Consider the following 19,420-nt stretch of genomic DNA (forward strand, 5'->3'; position numbering starts at 1 on the left):
GGGCAGCGTAAGGCAGCATCAATGAGACCGACTGCCATCCCTTCCGAGCGTTGCAGTGGTACTGGATCGAGACTAGCCTCAACAGCCCTGCATGCAAGATTTCCGTCTGTCTTCACGCCCCTCTACTGCATGCCTACCTAGGACGTATACATCTGATCTTCTCTAGCAGCCGATAGTTGGGCGGCCACTTGGCCGGAAGCGGTAGCCGGAGTTGCAATGATGTGCGAGCTGGAGTCGAAATGCGGCGGCGCAGGAGCATCCGATCCAGTCATCGAGCTTGGCCGAGGGTGGGGATGCGACATCGAATGCGACATTGAGGTCGGCTCAGCCGGGAAGGGCGAATCCGCTGTAGGTGGTTCTGCGCTGGGTTCGGCTTTCACCCCCGTCATCGCCCCCGGCGCGGCCAGCGGGCCCAAAGTCCCCGCATTGTAGGCGTCCCCGCAGTCCTTGCACACTGCCATCATCAGCTAATCTTCCCGCGCAGCCCGTAACCATAAGTACAACTCACATGTTCCCTTCCCACCCGGACCTTTCCGCCATACCTTGACGCTCGTCGACGCGCACCCCTCACAAATAGCCCCCGCTTTGGACCTAGACCCCAGCTTCTTTGATCCCTCTTCACCATTCTCGCCACCGACACTAGCCCTCGACTTGGGCGGTCTGCCTGCTCCGCTCTTCCTTGGCGCCTTATCCCCACTCGGACGTCCTCTACGACGTCCCACCGCAAACTTAGCGCCCTCCTCCACCCTCTCGTCCAGCGCATCCAGCGAGACTGGCATTTCGAACGCTACCGCCGGCTCGTTGGCATTGCTCTTCCGCTTCTTTGCGGGCTTCTCGGGCGAGTACGGATTGGCATATGCCAGTTCTGGCCCATCGTCGGGCGGCGGAGAACGAGTATACAGGGATTTGGTGGTGATAGTGTAGGGACGAGGCGCCCACTTATCCGACAAAGCTTCGGCGAGCGCGGGGTCGGCCCTCTCGGTCCGTAGTCGCAGGAAGGACCGGGATGGAACGCGACCGAGAAGACGGGCAAATCGAGCCTTCTTGCGCGTGAGGTATGTCTCGCGGACCTGCTGGAGGGCAAGTGGGTGGGGAGGCTGAGATGAGGGTGGGAGTTGCGAGGTGTGTGGTGGTGCCGAGTTCGCGGCCGGTAACCCCGTGACTTCCGGGACCACCAGAAGCTCGGGCTCCTTGCGACCCAGAACCTCCAGCTCTGCCATCTCGACAATGTCCACGATCTGCTTCATCCTGGACCAAGCGTGGTCATCCATCCCGCTCAGACGAATTGTCATCGGCTGGAGGTCTCCCTCAGCTGGGGTGAGATCGACCGCACCCAGATTCAGAACCGGCCTGGGGAGGGATTGGACCAAGGATGGTGCCGGGTGACTCGGCAATCCTGCGGGTGGACGCCCCGGGGTAGGGTCATGAGGGTACATGCCACCGGGAACACTTGTAACCGGGGCGGACGAGCCAGGACCACCAGGATATGCCGACACAGGTGGAGGTCGGGGCGGGACAGGAGTGTTCCAAGGCAGAGCCTTCTCCAGCTCTCGCCAGTCCGGCTCCTCCCACTCCAAAGTCGGCATCAGGGTAGATAGTATGACCGTCCCTGGCTTGGGGGGTTCGACGATCCGGGCGGGTGGAGGAGGAACAACGGGGGCGGGCTCCTCGGCGGGTGCCGGAACCGGTGGGTCCGGCGGAGGAGCCGCAGGATCCTCCTTCGTCAAAGGAGGTGTTGGGGCCTCTTTCGCACCTCGACCGAGACTTTGCCTAGTCCGACCCTTCCCAGCGGCAATGGCAGGTACTTCTATCGGTACAGGGGTAGGGATCGCTGCTGGCGTGGGCGGTACCGGTGCCGCGACTGGCTGAGGAGAGGGGAGAGGAGGAGTTGGAGGAGGGTGTGGCGGCGCCTTCGCCACGGGGGCAGGATGCGTTACATGGTCCCCGCCTGCGCGGGAGATGAACGAGTTTGCGCCAAGGGGGATGAGAAACTTCTCGGTCGGCGCGTCCTTGAAAGCGATGAAGAGGAAGGGAGGGATCCGGGGATAGATTGGACGCGGCGGGGGTGGCGGTGGCATCGCCGTGGCGGGCTGTGGAGCGAAAGATGGAGGGATCGACGATGAAGTTGGAGTGACATACGAGGTGAGGGGTGGTGGTCTGGGAAAGGGATTGTGTGGGATGGGATTGAAGCCTGAGATTGGGGGAGGCGGAGGTGGTCGAGCCTGTCTCGGGTAGGGCGTGGCGGTAGAAGGCGGTAATTGCGGATATGTCATAGGTACTCGAGGTGACGTGGGTGGACCAGCGCTGGTCTGACCAGCATCAAACACAGCCCCCGGGCGGATACCGCCCAGAGAGCCGGCCGAGTCGCCCGAGCCTGGCTGACCATATGGTGGCCCACCGCCGCCGACCTGAGGCGGCCCCTTCCCGTTCATCTCCCCTCCCAGATCTGACAAGTCACTATCATCCTCGTCCTCGTCAGTCAGAGGAGACTCGCTCCGTGTGGTATCGGCATTGGCGGTGAGACGAGCGGGGACCGCAGAAGCGGCTACCGGAACCGTCCCCGATGGTCCGGCCACCGCGCTCTCCCCATCATCCACATCCTCCCCTCTGTTCAGCCGCCCAACAGCTCGGCCCAGGCGTGCAAGCTCCTCCTTGCTCGCTTGCTTTCGAGCCGCCTTGTGGATGATGTCAGACAGCCACGGTCGAGTCGCGGCAGCCGAATTGACTTTCTTGATTAGGTCAGGATTCTGCAAATATCAGCACAGCTCATGTGCATCAAGGCAGGGAGATTCACTATGGCGGCTTCGGGAGTGAGTGCTGGCCTTGGAGCAGCAGTACCCGGTCCGGTGCTCGAGCCCGCTGTCGCTCCTGAGGTCGGAGCAATAGCACCCGGGCGGACCTGTGGCATTGGCCGCGGGACCTGGTTGACGGGCCGAGCAGCTCCTCCTAGGCCCGCGGGAGCAGCGCTGGGCTTTGGAACCGGAGGAACAACCCTCTTCTTTGGCGGCTCCACTTCACCCGCCAAGACCCGCGCTCTCTTATCCGCCTTGTTCACCTTCGCCGCATCCGGTCTCGGCTCAACAAACCGCCCAATCCAGACTTCCGTCTCGGGGTACGAGAATGCGCCGACCGTCAAAGTCACCCGCGCGATACACTCCGTCTCGTGTGCGGGCGCGATCTCGTCCAGGTCCGCAGCGCGTTTAGCGCGAATTTGGGACCGGATTGTGGAGGATGATTTGGCGTCTTCGGTCGGCTTGGGGCTGGATGCACCGGGACTGGCAGGGTCCCCTCCCGTCTTGCCTCCACGTGGACCGTGGTATTCTCGGTACGGTAAGGGAGCGGTAGGACCTGGAGGAGTGGGGTAGAGAAAGGTGGATCTCGGTGGACCCCTTGCGCGCGGTTTGCTGTGGGAAGATAAGGGAGGGTGGGTGAAAATGTGGGGCAGCAGGCGCTGCATATGTCGCTGGCGGCTCTGCCTGAGGGACTGGGCGAAGATTAGGCTATCAAATGTCAGCTAGAGCAGAGCAGATCAGAGCAGATCAGTACACAAGGCGTACCTTTCCGCAATGTCCAACAGAGGCTCTCCTTCCTCTTCCACCTCAATGGCTTCGACGGCCTCTTCCAGCTTTGGCTCCGCCTCAAGCTCATCTCCTACTCCGTCCATTGCATCATCCAGCTGCTTTGTCGGCTCCACATCGCCAGCTGATGGCTCCGTCCGCTCATACCCCTCCTCACTGATATGTTGCGGGTGGGGGAGCGTCGGTAAATTGAACCAATTCAGAAGCGGTGCGGCCGCTCGAGGGGCTGTTTTCGTTGCCATCTTCTTCCTTGACAATATAGGCAGAGCGGCTCTAGCCTGTGGGGCGTGCCTCAGTAAGTGAAGCCTCGCTATATAGATGTATGATATGGATGGATGATGGGTGAAAGAGCAAGGCCAAATTGTGAAACTTGACTTTGTTTTGACTTCGACCTTCTCTTTGCTTCGTCCTTTGTTCAGCCTTTTCCCTTGGGCTATCGCCCGCAGACGTCTATAAGATGCACCCGTAGGCGACTCGCCGCGCCTATGACAGCCTCGCAGTCGAAGAGCGCAATGACCTGGTCGCCAAGACTGGTCATTACCTCGTCGGCCGTGCTTATCGGCGCCATCTTCGTCCCCCGGTTCACCTTCTTTCAGTCGGTCATTGTCGCGCCGGCGTTCATCGCGCTTGCTACCTGCGTGGGGGCGGTGCTACTCATCCGGTCTCTGCTCAGAGCCGATCCTGCGGGCGATGGGCCGGGACGCAGGCCAACGCTACGTCCTTTGGTCTTCACCACCCCGTCGGCCTGGTCAGCGGTTCTCACCCGGCAGTCATGGGAGGAGCAGACGACCTCGTCTCGCGGACCAGCGCTCTTCTCGACTGCTCCAGCAGCAGTCAAGGATGCGCTGGATCGTCTTCTCGACCTCATTCAGCGGCATTTCATTCTACCTTGGTACTCCCGTATTTCCCCCTCGCCCGCATTCCCCAAGGGCACGGACACTCTCATTCGGCATGTCATCGCCAACTTCGTCACGCAGGGCGAGCACGTCGACTGGTCCTCCCTGCTTGTCTCCCGCATAGTGCCAATCGTCAGGGACCATCTACAGCACTATCGCTCAGTCGAGAATCTCGCTTCGGACTCGCGCACGGCCCTTCCCCTTCCCCTTCCAATCAAGGCTCATCCCGCCCTCTCGACACAAGATCACTCCTCGGCGTCCGGAACGCCTCCTTTGGTCGAGTCACATCTTCGCGCTCAGCTAGAGCTGCTGCTGGGCCGCCTGCTGCCCGAAGCGGACCGGTCCGAGGTGGTCAAGCTACTCGTGAGGGAGATTGTGCTGGGAGCGGTCTTGCTACCGGTGTACGAGATGCTGTGCGATCCAGACTTCTGGAACCGGCAGATCGACGACAGGGGCGGGAGATATCTACACGAGCAGTACGCCTACCTTACGCAGGAATTGTAGCTGTACTGATCTCCAGGCGCCAAGTCAGCCGGTTCCTCTCCGCCTTATCGACCATACCAGACTCCCCCTCCGCCACTGTCACACCGGTCAAGCCCCGTACATCTTACCCTCCTGCTACGGCTTTCATCTCGGCCGAGTCCTCAACACAGCACTTTGACGCATTCATACGGTCTATCTCCCGTCTGAAAACGCTCGGGGAGGCGAGGCGGTTCCGGGCGGATCTCGATAGGGAGACAAGGGTAGCTCAGGCGGCATTGAACGATGAGGAGCTGAAGGAGAGTGGCGGCAAGGAGGGTGAGCGGGTCCTGAAGCGTGCAAAGAAATATGTGCAGAGGCTGGGAAGAGCGAGTGCTCAGGTGGATGCGCGGATCGGGGTGCTGTCGGGATTGGTGAGCTTCAATATCTCTCAAGTTGGGGTAGCGCTCACGCTTAGAGCGCAAACCCCGAAGTGCTTCGGTCTCCACTATCTGTCTCGCGTTCTTCGGCTGCGCAGCCAGATATCGCGCTTCGGACTGTCCTATTGGATCCCTCGTCCTTGGCTTATTGGCTCGAATTCATGGAACGTCGAAATCGGTCCAAACTTGTCCAGTTTTGGCTCACCGTCGAGGGATTCAAAGACCCACTCGAATTGGCGGAGCCATCCTCTTTCGGTACCTTCGATCCCCAGAGCGGCTCCGAGGCGGATGGAACGATCCTCGACGATACGACCTTCCTGTACGAGATGTACTTTGCCGCCGGTTCCGATATGGGCGTCTCGACGCGAGACATCGGCGTCATTCGGGACTTTGTCAAGAGCCCTGTTGCTCCAGTATCAGCGCAAGCTGTCCGAGTTGTCAAAGGCTCCATCTTCTCAGCTCAACAGGCGGTGTATGAGCAGATGGAAGAAGAGGATTGGAGCGAGTTCAAGCGGGGAGAGCTGTACCGCAAGGCGATGCAAGACCTCTCTCGGCAGAGGCCGCTCGATCAAAATGCCTTCTCTCCTCGGTCCGTCACTTCCCCTTTGGTTGCTGCCGTTCAACCCGGCAAGCCAGTCCGACACGTCAGCTCCCCGTTGCTCGAGACCAAGGTCCGACGACCGCCTCCCAAAATCGGTCCAACGCTGGTGAACGGCAATTTCACGCCTACTACCTCGGTCGCACCCTTCGCTTCCATATCTACCGCCCCTCCTACCTTCTCTCGGAGTTTGACTCAGGTCAGAGCCATACCCTCGTCTAGCCAGGCGCACACGCCGACCGGCACCCAGCCATCTACCCCTCCCAAACGGTTCAATCATCTCGACGTCCTCTTCACGGGCGGCGCCAACTCTCCCACCGCTACGGAGTCTGAGCGGAGGATCTTTGACGATGACGACGAGGTGGATGTCGATGATGATGATTTCGTGCAGGTTCAGCGGATGGAGGCGATCCAGGCTGCACTGAGCGAGATCATTGCGTCGGACGACATGATCAGCTCTCGGGTTGAAGCCCATGCTTCGCCAACACCCGGCTCGGTCGCGCCGTCAATGACTACCTCGCTTGTTCTGTCGCCTCTGAGCGAGCGGGATGAACGGTCGTCCAAGCTAGCCTCTCGCAGCGCGGAGGATCTACGTTCGGCGGGCTTGGCTGGACCGGCGGTATCCGTACCGCCGACCGGGAGCTCCAAAGAGGGCGGTCCCACTCTGCAGCGGAGGCAGAGCATGTCCAAGCTGAGCTCCTCCGTGGATCGAGATCGGCTTTTTGACGATATCACCGAGGCGGAGGCGGACGATCAGCCTACGGAATCGGTCGATCCGGAGTACGTCCAGCTCGCTGCGCCAGGGAACCTCCACCTCGGCCCCGAGATATCCCGGCTGGAACTTCGAGTCCAAGAATTGATCAAGCAAGAGAACCTCCTCGAGGGACTTATCCGGCGCGCTGAACTCACGGGCAATGAGGCGGAGCTCAAGCTGCTCCAAAAGTCCATCTCGACTGTTCGGCGGGACCTTCGGGGCTCGGTCTTTCAAAAGGCGCAATACGAACAACAGGAGGAGGAGAACCGGCTCGTCCCTGGTCGTACGGTGGTCTCGGTACCGAGTGCACACGTCACTGTCGATGCAACAGAGGGGAAGCAGGTCGCGCGGTATGCGGTCAGGGTCAGCCAGATGGGAGAGGATGGACGGTCGGTGGAGGGGTCGTGGGTGGTGTATAGGCGGTATAACCAGTTCTTTGAGCTCGACAAGGCGGTCAAAGACTGGGCGGCGGGATCGGCGGATAGGGAGTTGATGAGGGAGATCAGGGGGCTGGTGGAGTTGCCCGGAAAGAAGCTGGGTCCGAGCACATCGGCGGGACTGATGGAGTCAAGAAGGCAAGGACTGGAACGGTACCTAAAGGTCAGCTCTCCCACTGGAGCTCGCGCTCAGAAGCTGATGCTCAGTCTCTCGTGACTTCAGCAAGCCTTTGCAATTCGGACATCCTCCGCAACTTCCTCTCCCGCTCATCCGCTTCCTTCCCCTCCGCCCCGCTCCCTGGCCAAACAGCCAGTGTTGCGTCGCTCGCACCCCACAACATCGTCCGATCTCTCTACAAGTCCGTCGCCACAACGTTGGACGAGACGCCTCTCGGTCCATCCATGCTGGATATGATCCACTCGACGCTGAACCGGCAATTCAGCGACGTCGCTGGCGGGCTAGGGGAAGTAGTGGAGCTGGGCGGAGAACTGTTCGGTTATGGGTCATCCTTCATCCCGCCTCTCTTGAAGGGCGGGATGGGTGGTCTGACTGGTAGTCCAGAGATCGGCGGGACTGCCGGAGGAGCCTTGAAGGCGGGCGGAGAGGCAGAGTCTGGGAGTACGGTCTTCACTGCGCCGATCTGTGATCTCTTCATCGAGATGTTCGACCTGGACGAGAGCAGCTGGCTGCGTCGGCAAGCTATCGTCGTTATCCTCCAGCAATTCCTGGGCAGTACGATCGAGAGGTGCGTTTCCTTCGATCAAACAACAAGCTAAGCTGATCAAAGCAGAAAAGTCCGAGACACGCTACGCGGAGTCGCCCATCCAGACAGCTTGGAGAAGCTTCTGGTCTCTTTTCAGGATATGCTCTTTCCTGATGGAGAGCGCCGGCCGCCCAGCGAGGAGCGCAACGAGACCGAGAAGCTCGCAACGCGCCATCGAGCGTCCAAAAAGCTTGCTCTGCTCATACCAGGTGAGCTCATCCGCAGTCGAGCTCCGGATGTTATAGCTGATGCATATAGACATTGCAGCGAACATGATAGGCCGGAGCAACGCCCGACGCGCGGCTCGAAGGGTGTTTGGGGTGCTCCAAGATAAGCGGCTCAATCAACATCTCATCCTGAAGATCCTGGACGAGGTCATCAGTGCGCTATTCGCTAAGCCTGCACCGTGACCTGGCACTTAGAGAGTTTGTATACTGTGCATAGGTAGGTACAGCTTCACTCGAGGCGTCCTTTGTTGGTTTCATCCAGGCTGACCCGTACTCCAGGCCTCACCGCCCCGAGATCCTTTGAAATCAGCGCCCCGGATGGCTTGCTCCAAGCCTTAACCATCAGTGCATCAATCAGGACGCTGTACATCGCCTGACTGATTCAAGGCACACCTGTGCACGACCTTCGCGATGAGCGATACAACTACCGGATCCGATTCCGATGCACAGTCGGGATTCCCCGCGTATTCCGACCTCACCGATGCAGCCAGATACTCCTTAGTCTGGATCGGCATATCGCTAGTCATTATCCTTGCCTTGTGGTGAGTGTCTGATCAATGGTCTGAGTCCGCCGCTGAACTTCAGGCGCTCTCTACCATGCTGTTCCAAGAATACGGTTACGTACGAGGACACGGTGGTCAAGGGCAGAAGACAGACCGTGGAGACGACGGTATCGGTGAAGCGCAGGCTCAACGTCCTGCTGCCACTCAAGATTCTTACCGTGTTATTCCACGAGGTAATATTCTGTTTGAGCACCAACCGAGGGCGGCGAAGCTGACTGTAAAAGATGTCTCATGCGATCGTCGGGATGGCCACGTAAGTCACTACACCAGTGCCGACTGCACCCTGAGCGATATGACAGCTGAATGTCAGGTGTGGGACTGTCGCTTACATCAGCGTGAACAGTGAGTTGTGCCTAATATCAAATTTCGGCACGGCAATAACTAACATCGTCAGAGGGAGAAGGAGGGGAGACCCACTTCAAGCCGCCCCCGGCTCGTCAGCCCGCGTATCGTCCGACACTGGCAGCGGGGTATCTGTGAGTCATTGGTGCCATGCATTTGCAGCGGGTCTCTGACTTTACAGAGGGAGCTGCTTGATCGGCTGCGCCTTGCTCGGAGCTGGCTTTGATGCCCTCGCGTGAGTCGACCGTAGCGTCATCCTCCTTTTGTCCAACCAAGGACCTTGAAGCGACAGCTCGGCTGATCATTCAGCTCGAAATGGGCTGCACTAGCATTGGTCGGATACCTCTTCATCGCGTTGGTAATCTGCTGCTCCGTTCGCGCCAAATCTACCATCGGATACAACAAGGATCTCATCACCTATTGGATCAGCAGTTTTTGCGGTTCCGGTAGCAGTCTTCAAGATCGCCTCAAATTCATCACCAAGCGCAGGGAAAAACTGGACAAGTACCGCGCGGAACAGTTTAAACGGCACGAAGAGGCTATCGCACTGTACGAGAAGATTGCAGCGCAGCACAAGGAGGCGACAGGGGGTGATGACATTGTAGCAGATCGCCTGCGGCTGAAGCGGATGGAGGACGAGCTGGATCAGGTGTACGAAGACAAAATGGTGTCATTGGAATTGTCAGTACCCTTAATCCTCGTGCAATTGTATCGTGAAGCATGCGCTAACAGAGATAGGATCATCTCTATTGCCCTTTTCATATCAATCGGATGTATCCTTCCTGGATGGCTCATCGCCGACTCTGTTGGCCTGCGCTTCGTCATCATGTTCATCGGTCTCTTCTCCGCCGTCTACGCGGTTCAAGACATATACGACGATGGGGTGAAGCACCGACACATGTCCGGAAGCGATGCCCACAACTACGCCAGCTTGCTCGTAACCTTCAATCCTACTGTCGAGCCCTCACAGGTAGGCTGGGACGAGGAGGTCGGCGAGTATCAATGGAAGCTGGAGTCGAAGACTAAAAGTGAGTCGCTCCATAGCTTTTCGTGAAGGTATAAGGCTGATCAGGACTAGCTCTCGCTTACACATCACTCGCACTCCAAGTCCTTGCTATCATCATCACCATCCTTGCGGCGCTCTACTTGGTCCGTTCGACGACCGCCGAGCAGGCTCTCCGATCACGACAATTCCTGCCCTCGCCGTGGCACCTTCACAGCGCGGATCTGCTGGAGAAGGCAAAGCAAGGGGGGCAGGGCTTACAGGAGGGCCTGGACTGGGGCAAGGAGAAGGTAGGCAGTCTGGTCGGGGGAGATGACGGGACATAGCGTGATCTGTAAGCTGTAGATCTGGAACGATGTCATCCATTCGCTTGGTTGACTTGTCCCCGATGTCTGAAACACACGGGGAAATCAGCAGGCGGGTTGTCTCCAGCGATGGAGCTATTTTGGTGTGGAGTCCAGGTGGAGCGCTGCTGTCAGTGCTCCAAAAGATCGACCCCTATCCGGATCATCATGCGCGAAGTCGCGAAAGAGAGTCAGAGGCAGTGCAGCCTCAAGTGGCCCCGGACCATTAGCCTGCGTAGTCCCTGAGTCGAACGTAACGCGGACCCTCGTTCACAGCAACGCGGGGAGATGATGACCTCATGATGGTCGAGTAACGGTCCTCCGACCACGACTTTTCTTGCTCAAGCAGCTAGGGTGCACTCCTGACACGACATCTTGCCTTCCGCTACCCATTGTCCCGAGTTGTAACACGACATCAAGGACTCGAAGCTTTACATTCGACGAAGACACCATTTCACGCACCCATCGGTCTCCTCCGAGTGAAATCTTTCTCCCGGCGGCACTTGGTGACCTAGCTCCTCGCTTTCGCTTGCATCCACCTCGTAATCACCTTTGTGTATAAGGCCCAACATGTCTGGACGTGGAAGCCCGAATGATGAGCGGGTGAGAAGAACGGATTACTATGTAAGTGATGCAGTATCGTCGTAGCTTGCGCCGTGACAAGGAGTGGGAGCACAACAACCCCATTTTTACCCCTAGCACCGTTTCAGATCCGTCGCCCCCTCCTTTGGCTCCCTATAAAAAGCTCCACTAATACTCTACTCCACACACTGCCCATCCCTCCTTATCATATCTCTGGCTCTGCATCATATTGTAGCTGATCACTCTTTGTATAGCAAAATACACGTTCCTCCCCAGCTCCTCACACACGCGGGCGTGCAGATCAGCACAGGTACGACAATCAAGGCTCGTCCTCATCTCCTGCTGGACAGATGGAAGGCAGAAACTATCTCGGCGCCGCACCAACTATACAAGTGCGGTAAGTATATGCAGGGCCCTTTGGGGGTTGAGCTTAAAGCTGATCAATTGCAGAGACCCATCATTTGACGGAAACGATCCGGAAACGCTAGACGTTGTACCGCTGTCACGACACGATTCCAGAACTCCATTGACACCTCCTCCACCTGCAGCTATCTCGCAATCAGGAGGTAAGTAAAGCTACCCACCTTGAACGCGCTGGATCTGATTATTCAGGCTATTTCCTTCCTCCTGGCGCGACTCAGCCTTCGTCAGCAGCCAACACCCCTCTTGGTAACCCTGTCCGAAGCGTTCACTACCCTCCTTCACCACAGCTTCCCCACGTCGAGCGCAACGACCGCAACTACATGTCAGTCCCACTAAACGACACCTCTACTCCTCAACAGAACGCAAACGCGTCCGAATCTCGCTCTACCACCCCGCAGACTGGTACCGGCTCCACCACTCCTCGCCGACGTCCATTCAGCTTCCTCCCAATGCAGAGCAACAACTATAGCTCGCAGTCCGTCGACTCGGGCGGCCCAGGGTCGGCGGAGAAGAAGAAGCGGCCCAAGACGGGCAGGTCTCAATCTTGGGATTTGCTCGGGGAACGGCCGGAATGGGAGGAATACAACCCCAGTCAGGCGAAGGATGCGAATCTGCGCTTTGCTGAGGGCGATGTCGGTACCAACAAGGTGAGTCCCTTCTTTGCCCTCAGTCTGCAGTCGCTTATACTAAGTTTTCGCGCTTCTACTACTGGGCGCTCAACTCCTCCATCATCGTCCGCTGGATCTTCTACATCGTTCCCATCCTCGCCATCCTTTGGATCCCGGGTATCGTTGCCCTTGCATCCGTCCCGGGCGCCGTGGTCTGGGAGGTCGGACTTCTTTGGTGGTCCATCTGGCTCAGTGTGCTCTGGGGCGGTTTCTGGGCCAGTACGGCGGCGTTCTTGATTCTTCCAGGTGTCTGGAGGAGTACAGTAGGAAGCATCGTACCGAGTGCGAGGAAGTACACGGATGTCATCAGGGCGCTCGGAAGGTGAGTGTTTGGGCACTTTCGCGGGCGCTAGGATGATGCTGATGGGTAGATACGCCAAGCTCGTCCCTTGGGCGGCCGCCATCTGGATATCTTTCACGCCTTTGATCATCAACCATTATGGCGGGAGTGCGGACAGTAATTCGCGTACCAATTTGACGACCATGGTCAACCTCCTATTCGGTTTCTTCCTGTGTTCGATCGTCCTCGGCATCGAGAAGCTCATCGTGCAGCTCATCGCGTGAGTTCCAAAGCTCCTTGTACCCCGAGTAGGCCGTCAGCTCACATTGTAGCCTTCAATTCCACCAGGACTCCTACGCCGACCGCTTGGCCGACCAGAAGTTCCAGATTAAGGCACTGACTACACTATACATGAATTCGCACGACGTGAGTGTTACCTCAAAGGAAGCATAGACCTAGAATGTAGCTGATTATCGGACAGATTCCAGGTCGATCTGATACCCTTACCGACGCCGATTCGCGCAGGACCAAGGGATCCCAGGTGCCCAAGGTGGTCATTCGGAAGGCGCTGAGGGGTCTTCGAGAGGTAGCTCAGACAACTACTACGTAAGCTGTGTTGCAACCTACCTTTGGGAGCTTAGCTGACTTGCATAGGGCGCTCGGTAACGTCGCGTCTGAGATGGCTGGGCAGAGTGTACTGCAGACAAATTCACCGGCAAACAAGGTCACCGCCGCACTGAGCTCTGCGAACAAGTCGAAAGCGGTACGCTCAACTCCTCCGTTATCGGGTAATAAGCTTACAGGATAGCTCGCTCGCCGACTTTTCTACTCTTTCCGTGCGCCTGGTGCTGCTGCGCTCGATATCCAAGACATCGCCCGATTGTACGTATCGGCCCCTTGTGCGATGCGGGCTCACGCTGACTGCCTAGTTTCCCGGATCTTGAGACCGCCCAAGGCGCTTTCAGCGTGTTTGACGTCGATGGAAACGGCGATGCCACCAGAGATGAGCTTGAGAGCGCTGTTCTTGCTCTCCATCGCGAGCGCTTGAGCTTGGAAGCTAGCATGCGGGATCTGGATGGTGCAGTTCGACGGTCAGCTTAGAATCTCCTTGGCGAATCATGACGGAGAAACCAGCTGACGGCGTCCAGGCTCGACGATATCTTCATGGTCATCGTCGCCGTCATTGTCATTCTCATCCTCGCCGCCATGGTCACTACACGGCTCACCTCCTTCGTCACTTCCGCCGGAACTTTTGTGCTTGGACTGTCGTGGCTGATTGGTACGACTATGCAGGAGATCCTCCTCGCTTGCATCTTCCTCTTCGTCAAGCATCCCTTCGACGTCGGAGACCGAGTGGACATCGATGTGAGTAGCCCTTTCTTCTCCTTGCTTGTTCGCGTGTTGATCAGATAGGGCCAATCGTACACCGTGGCCAAGATGCAGCTGCTCTCAACCAACTTCAAGCGGGTAGACGGCAAATTTGTCTGGATTGGGCACAATGTTCTAGCCACCAAGATCATCGAGAACGGTAAGCACATGTCTATTTACAATTCAGCTCCTGGCTGAAACTTCAGTCCGCCGTTCCGGTCCCACTTCAGAGTCCTTCTCCTTCGAGGTCGCCTTCGACACGACGTTTGAAGCTCTCCAATCTCTACGCGGCCGGATGCTCATCTTCGTCAAGGAGAACGGGCGCGATTATCTCCCTATATTTGATGTCATTGTTGACGATATTCCCGGACAGGGCAAGATGGTGCTCAAGGCGGATATCAAGTACAAGAGTAATTGGCAGCAGGGAGCTTTGAAGGTGCAGCGACGAAACAAGTGGATTTGCGCTTTGAAGATGACGTGAGTGTTGGCTTGAGTTCCAGTATCAAACACTCCGAGAAGAGCTGACGCTTAGTCTGTCGGATCTGAAAATTTGGGGCCCGGCTGGGGCGGGTGATCCGGCACCTGCTCCTGCAGACCCAGTGCGGTACACCAGTACGTCAAATCACGCCAGCTCAAGAGTCACTACCGAAACGTACCCAGGCTGACTCAACAGTGGTCCCATGGGACCAAGTCAACGCCGCTGCGACCACTGCTGCTGCTGGCCCTGCATCATCGTCAAAGCCTGAATCCCCGCCTCCGACCTTCCACGCGGCCACTACTGCCGGTGTGGGCCTGATGGATCGCCGACAGGTTGTCAATGACAGTTCAGCAGGTACGTTTATCCGTCCAGACTTTGCTCAGCGCGCGGGCACGAGCTGATAAAGTAGACATCTGGGGAGACGACGAAGAAGCCTCGCAGTTCGGCGGGCCCACTCGACCCGGTACGCCAGGCACAATGACCCCTGCGGTTTCTACCTCGTCTCATCAGCCGTTCGACAACGGTCCCACAGTCGGCCCGCCCCGGACGAGGATCGCGCATGGTCAGCCGGGCGACTCGATCGAGATGACGTCGGGCCCGGTAGCTCGGCGGCAGTAGTGCTGGGGAGGGGATGAAAAGCTACGAGATGGAGTGAACGAGGTGACGGAAAAGAGGCAGCAGCGGGTCTGCTGTTCTCTGGTGACGATTTGCGCCACATCAAAATCACATAGATAGATGCGATGCCCATGAACATTGATGCGAGATGCGAAATCCTGTAGCAACATGATCTGATTTGTTTATCTCACTACTGGCCATCACGGATGTGTAGTCGTCTAAGATTTGCATTCTATGAAGTATGGGCAAGAATGGTCCTTGAAGCTTAAAGTCTAGTTGAGTTGAGAACCTAGGCGGAGACAACATCCCTATACATGTCAGCTGTCTTTCCGTTTGACATCATGGCGAAGATTAAACTCACCCAACGCTGAGCATGTACTGCTCGATACTCTCCACCGCTCCCCCCTCCGCGCCCCTCGCCGAATCCAACAACCGCTTAATCAAGCCTGACCCACGCTCCCTGCTCGCCCGCGCGATCTCGGCCGACGCGAACCGCTTCGCTTCCGGGATCCTCATGAACGGATCATGGACGACCGATTCTGATGCGCCGAGCTTGGAAAAGGAGGACTGGAACCCTGATTCTTCGGGGTCGAGCTCGGTCAGGTCGCCTGAGGTACCGTTGGTTGCGGCGTTGTAGGTCAGGTCCTGGGGAAGGTTGAAGAGGTCCATGAGGGCGATAAGGGTGGGTGCCCTGGATCGTGTAAGCTGATATTTACCATTACGGGCATAAAGCAGCTTACCAGAGTCGCTGGTTCGCCTCGGTCAACATCAGATCACTGGCGGAAAGCATCCGCGTCAAGCCAATCTCGGCCACTCGGCGCCATTTGATGGGCATCTTCTGGGTATTGGCGAGTACGACACCAGTGTGCAAGTTCCCGAAGAGCCTAAGCAAGAGTTAGCGATGCTTCCAACTCAGTGCGTTCTTCTGACTCACCCAGGCTGGATCGCGTCCAGCACGCCAATGACCAAGTCCGGTCCGACGTGATCCAGCGCGCTGACAAAGCAGACAAAGTACACAAAGCTCAGCGTGTACTGGGTCGATGGCTTGCTCTGGAGTCGGTTGAGAAGGAGCATGAAGATGGTCTGGCTGTATGGCCGCATGACCTCACTGCATCGTCAGCTTCAGCCTCTTTCCCGCAGGATAATTAGCAGGCAGCTCACAGTGGCAAGAACTCGTACAACCCCTGAACCAGCTCGAACCCGTACAGATCATTGATCTTGCTCCCTATGAGCCGCTGGAAGATACCCAGCAGACCCTGCACTTGACCACCTTCGGAAATGAGTTTGCCCCCGCGCACGAGGAGCGCACGCCATATGCGGGTGAGAGCGGGGATATTGCCGCGCTGCTCCCAGAGAGCAGCCGAGAGGAGTGGTGTGAGGAGCGCTTGGTATGCCTCGGGAAGACCCTCGGAAGCCGGGTGGAGCTCGAGAAGCTGGGAGAGGATCTGGAAGATGTATGGGATAAATTCTGTCTAAATCAGCTATGATTCATGGACGACGATCAGGGAACAACAGCTTACCCGCAACGTCCTGGGCGAGAATGACCTGGGCAGGGCCGAAGAGGGCGGCCTCGAAAGTGGGCAGAGCAGAAGGAGTACCCTCGCAGACGAATCTGTAGACTTGTCAGCTGGGTCCAGTTGCATCAAGAGATTGGATCAGCTTACCGTATCAATGCAGATACGGCCTCGAAGCAGAACTGGTTGAACTTGGGATTACTTGGGTTCTTGCTGATCTCGCCTAGGATGTTGACGAGACGAGTCAAGATGCCTTCGTAGACCGGAGTCAAGGTCTGACGGGCGATAATGATAACCCGCATGACACCTGAATGTCAGCTGGACTGTACTCTCGTCTATGGGTGCGGACGAGCTTACATTTCATCAAGTAATCATTCTCCGCAATCTTCTCCGGCGTACCCCCTCGTTCGATATTCGCAAATAAGGCCATCAGGATGTCTTGTGCAAACGGCCTAATGTCGGTCTGGGTAAATCTGGTGCATCAGCTAAAGCGCGTCGGAAGGTAGAGTCTTGGCTAGCTCACTGTGCTTGTCTGTTGACCTTGATAAACAGGATCCGTTCGATCGTGATAGCAGCGTAAGAGTACACAACGTAGTTGCTGGATCCGAGGTGCTGAACAAGGATAGGAAGGACCGAGAGGAGTTGGTCTTTTGTGAGCTACAGAGATCAGCTGATAGTTCCTGATCACAACATGGAAGGCTTGTGTCAACTCACTTGATTTTTGAATGTATAAAGGAATTTGATGGCGTCAACTGTGAGAATAGGGTGTACAGACCCCTCGGCAGCTTGCAAGTCGGCGAAGACGTTCTGGCCGAAGAATTGCACGACATCGACAAGGACATTAGTCGATGTCACACCGAGCTGAAAGAGTCAGCTTGTTACATGGACTGGATGTTAAGTTCCAGCTCACCTGTTGTGTTGATCCTCTTGAAGCGATAGAGGTGAGAAGGTAGATGGCGGTATCTTTAGACTTCCACTTGTCTGCCGGGTTGGAAGCGTAGTCCTGCGAAAGTCAGCTTGGCTGCTTCCTGCTTCCTCAGACGCGTGAGCAAGAGCAAGCTGACCTGGAGGTACTGGGTGATGTAGCCCTGGATGATTCCAGTCACTTCAGACTCAAAGTTCTCCATCAATGCCCGTGTGAAGTCAGTCGCTGCCTGTCGTCTGGTCTCGCTATCTATCGACGTCAGCTTTGACTTCTGGAGAGGCCCCGGAGCGGATGTACCTGTCGCAGGCTCCAGATCTCGCCGGATGTACTCGTTCGGGTCATCCTCGAACATCTCCTCCTCGTGTTCTGATGCGTCAGCTTTGCACGCGACGACCTGGGCGCGTCAACTCACGTCTCAGGCTCATGTTTGGCAGGATGATCTTCTCGCAGAACGCCTTCAGTGTCTCAGGCGACGAGAACATGTCCCTGTGACTCCCCATCTTGACGACCGCCGCCAAGAACCGGAGGGCATGAGATACCAGCTATCATGTCAGTTCAGCACGCGGAAGTTTCGGTGGACATGATCTCACGATATCCTCCCTTGTCCCTGACCCAATAGTGGTCAACATGCTCCATACCGACTGGACGAATTGACCCAACTGCGGGAACGCGTCGAGGTATTTTTGGGCGTACAACTCGGCGATCTCGCATATAGACGCGCGGATCTTCTGGAGTGGTCCAGGTGCCTCGTCATCGTCCTAAGACGTGAGCTTCCTGGTCCGTGTAGCGGGACGCGAGCTCGATAACTCACATCGCCCTTCAGCTCCGCCCGCTCCCAGCTCAGATACTTCCTCAACCATCCCTCCTGGCTCCCATCCGCCGTTCCCATAAACACCGTCAAGTTGTCCTCGAAGTAAGGCGGCAGATCCTGGCTGCTGAGGTCCTGGAAGAGCTGGACAAGGAGCTGCAGCGATTGCGCAAGGAGAGGCAGTGAGGCGTTGGCGGGAAGGGGTTCGGTGGATGAGAGGAGGCGGTCGACGTGCATGAACAGCTGGTAGTAGGGTTCGCAGAACTTCGAGAGGACGAGGTTGATTTCGGAATAGAGCTTGTCGGTACGGAACTGAGATCGCCATCTGGGCGTGTCAGCTTGCGTGGCTCTGTCTGGAACGCTCTCAGCTTACCTGCGGAAAATGGAGTGGGCGGTGGCGAGGACACCGTTGTTGACCACAAAGTTATCCGGGGTCAAGCTGTTGACCAGTTCCTAGCGAGTCAGCTGCTGCTCCCGAAGATAGGACTTCCTCCTCTGCTAGCTCACATCGATCAGCCCCTCCCAGTCGTCCGGGAAGTCCAGAGTCGCAATCGTGCTCAACGCCTCGCTGATCTGGCTCTGCAACCGAGCAGTCGCAGGTGTACCAAGCGCAATCATGACTGGTACAAGCTGGCTCTTGATTTGCGCCTTGTCCTGCGCAGCGATCTGGACATCCTGGTTCATGTCAGCCCATACTCCAGATGTCTTGGAAGGAGCACAAGGATCAACGATCAAAGTCTGAGCTCACCTCTTCTCCAGCCCAAAGACGCTTGACAGCATTTTTGAAATACACTCCCGCTGTCTGTCGAACGGTGATGTCTGCCTCTCCAGAGTTCACAAGCTGCAGCAGCAAGAGCAGGAAGCCCGGAGACGCCTCGCCTTGCTTTAGCTGAGCCTCGGCTTGTCGCCTGATGTTGGTGTCAGGAGAAATCGAGGCCGAGAAGGTGGTCGAGAGGGTTTGGAGAGGGTTCGCCATCGTGTCTGGCTTCTTGATGCCGAGAGGAAGTAGTCTAATGGAGGTACTGATAGCTATAGGGGTCCTGGCGATAATTATAGTCTGCTGTTGGGCTGACTAGGACAGTGGAGAGAACGAAGAGAAGTCAAAAGATTGTTGAGGAATGCGACCCAAAATCAACGCGACCAACCGACGCGACACCACCCAAATCATGCCCGTGCGCATCGCCACCGCCTACTGGTCTTGAGCAGGACTGCGAGGCCTAATTGCGAGTCGCAGCCGATCCTAGGACCTCACGCATCGCATATAGGTGGAATGAAGACACACTTATACATAGCGTAGACTATTCGACATCACATCGGACGGCTAGCAAAGGGAACTCGAGATACAGCTTGGACC

The 19,420-nt window shown here is 57.1% G+C and overlaps 4 protein-coding genes across 4 annotated transcripts; 2 read left to right on the forward strand and 2 right to left on the reverse strand.

Moving 5' to 3' along the window:
• Positions 1-137: 137 nt before the first annotated feature.
• On the reverse strand, positions 138-3,820 carry MKK02DRAFT_43865 (uncharacterized protein; the record flags this gene model as incomplete). Its single annotated transcript, XM_053092648.1, has 4 exons — positions 138-454; positions 509-2,747; positions 2,795-3,500; positions 3,558-3,820. 4 exons carry the CDS (start codon positions 3,818-3,820, stop codon positions 138-140), a joined length of 3,525 nt encoding a protein of 1,174 aa, XP_052944962.1.
• Positions 3,821-4,090: 270 nt separating this feature from the next.
• MKK02DRAFT_25988 (PXA domain-containing protein) lies at positions 4,091-10,387 on the forward strand (the record flags this gene model as incomplete). Its single annotated transcript, XM_053087127.1, has 14 exons — positions 4,091-4,950; positions 4,995-5,367; positions 5,412-7,325; positions 7,370-7,908; positions 7,951-8,135; positions 8,185-8,332; positions 8,570-8,695; positions 9,027-9,058; positions 9,111-9,192; positions 9,240-9,293; positions 9,368-9,431; positions 9,579-9,739; positions 9,797-10,086; positions 10,137-10,387. The coding sequence occupies 14 exons, from the start codon at positions 4,091-4,093 to the stop codon at positions 10,385-10,387; spliced, it is 5,079 nt and encodes a 1,692-aa protein (XP_052944963.1).
• Positions 10,388-11,337: 950 nt separating this feature from the next.
• MKK02DRAFT_43867 (Mechanosensitive ion channel-domain-containing protein) lies at positions 11,338-14,822 on the forward strand (the record flags this gene model as incomplete). The annotated part of the gene is made up of 16 exons (XM_053092649.1): positions 11,338-11,384; positions 11,438-11,553; positions 11,600-12,057; positions 12,102-12,400; positions 12,450-12,638; positions 12,691-12,784; positions 12,840-12,964; positions 13,013-13,121; positions 13,167-13,240; positions 13,288-13,449; positions 13,507-13,723; positions 13,772-13,886; positions 13,933-14,203; positions 14,259-14,338; positions 14,400-14,558; positions 14,614-14,822. The coding sequence occupies 16 exons, from the start codon at positions 11,338-11,340 to the stop codon at positions 14,820-14,822; spliced, it is 2,724 nt and encodes a 907-aa protein (XP_052944964.1).
• A 286-nt stretch (positions 14,823-15,108) lies between these two features.
• MKK02DRAFT_43868 (Cse1-domain-containing protein) lies at positions 15,109-19,042 on the reverse strand (the record flags this gene model as incomplete). The annotated part of the gene is made up of 19 exons (XM_053092650.1): positions 15,109-15,127; positions 15,181-15,510; positions 15,560-15,703; positions 15,754-15,927; positions 15,981-16,287; positions 16,340-16,431; positions 16,484-16,640; positions 16,691-16,806; positions 16,857-16,990; positions 17,048-17,194; positions 17,244-17,336; positions 17,398-17,507; positions 17,556-17,624; positions 17,671-17,800; positions 17,849-18,016; positions 18,070-18,391; positions 18,440-18,519; positions 18,574-18,741; positions 18,815-19,042. 19 exons carry the CDS (start codon positions 19,040-19,042, stop codon positions 15,109-15,111), a joined length of 2,988 nt encoding a protein of 995 aa, XP_052944965.1.
• Between the last annotated feature and the right edge of the window lie 378 nt (positions 19,043-19,420).

Source organism: Dioszegia hungarica (genome assembly GCF_025882075.1).
Source record: "Dioszegia hungarica strain PDD-24b-2 chromosome Unknown MKK02contig_8, whole genome shotgun sequence".
Lineage (NCBI taxonomy): Eukaryota > Fungi > Basidiomycota > Tremellomycetes > Tremellales > Bulleribasidiaceae > Dioszegia > Dioszegia hungarica.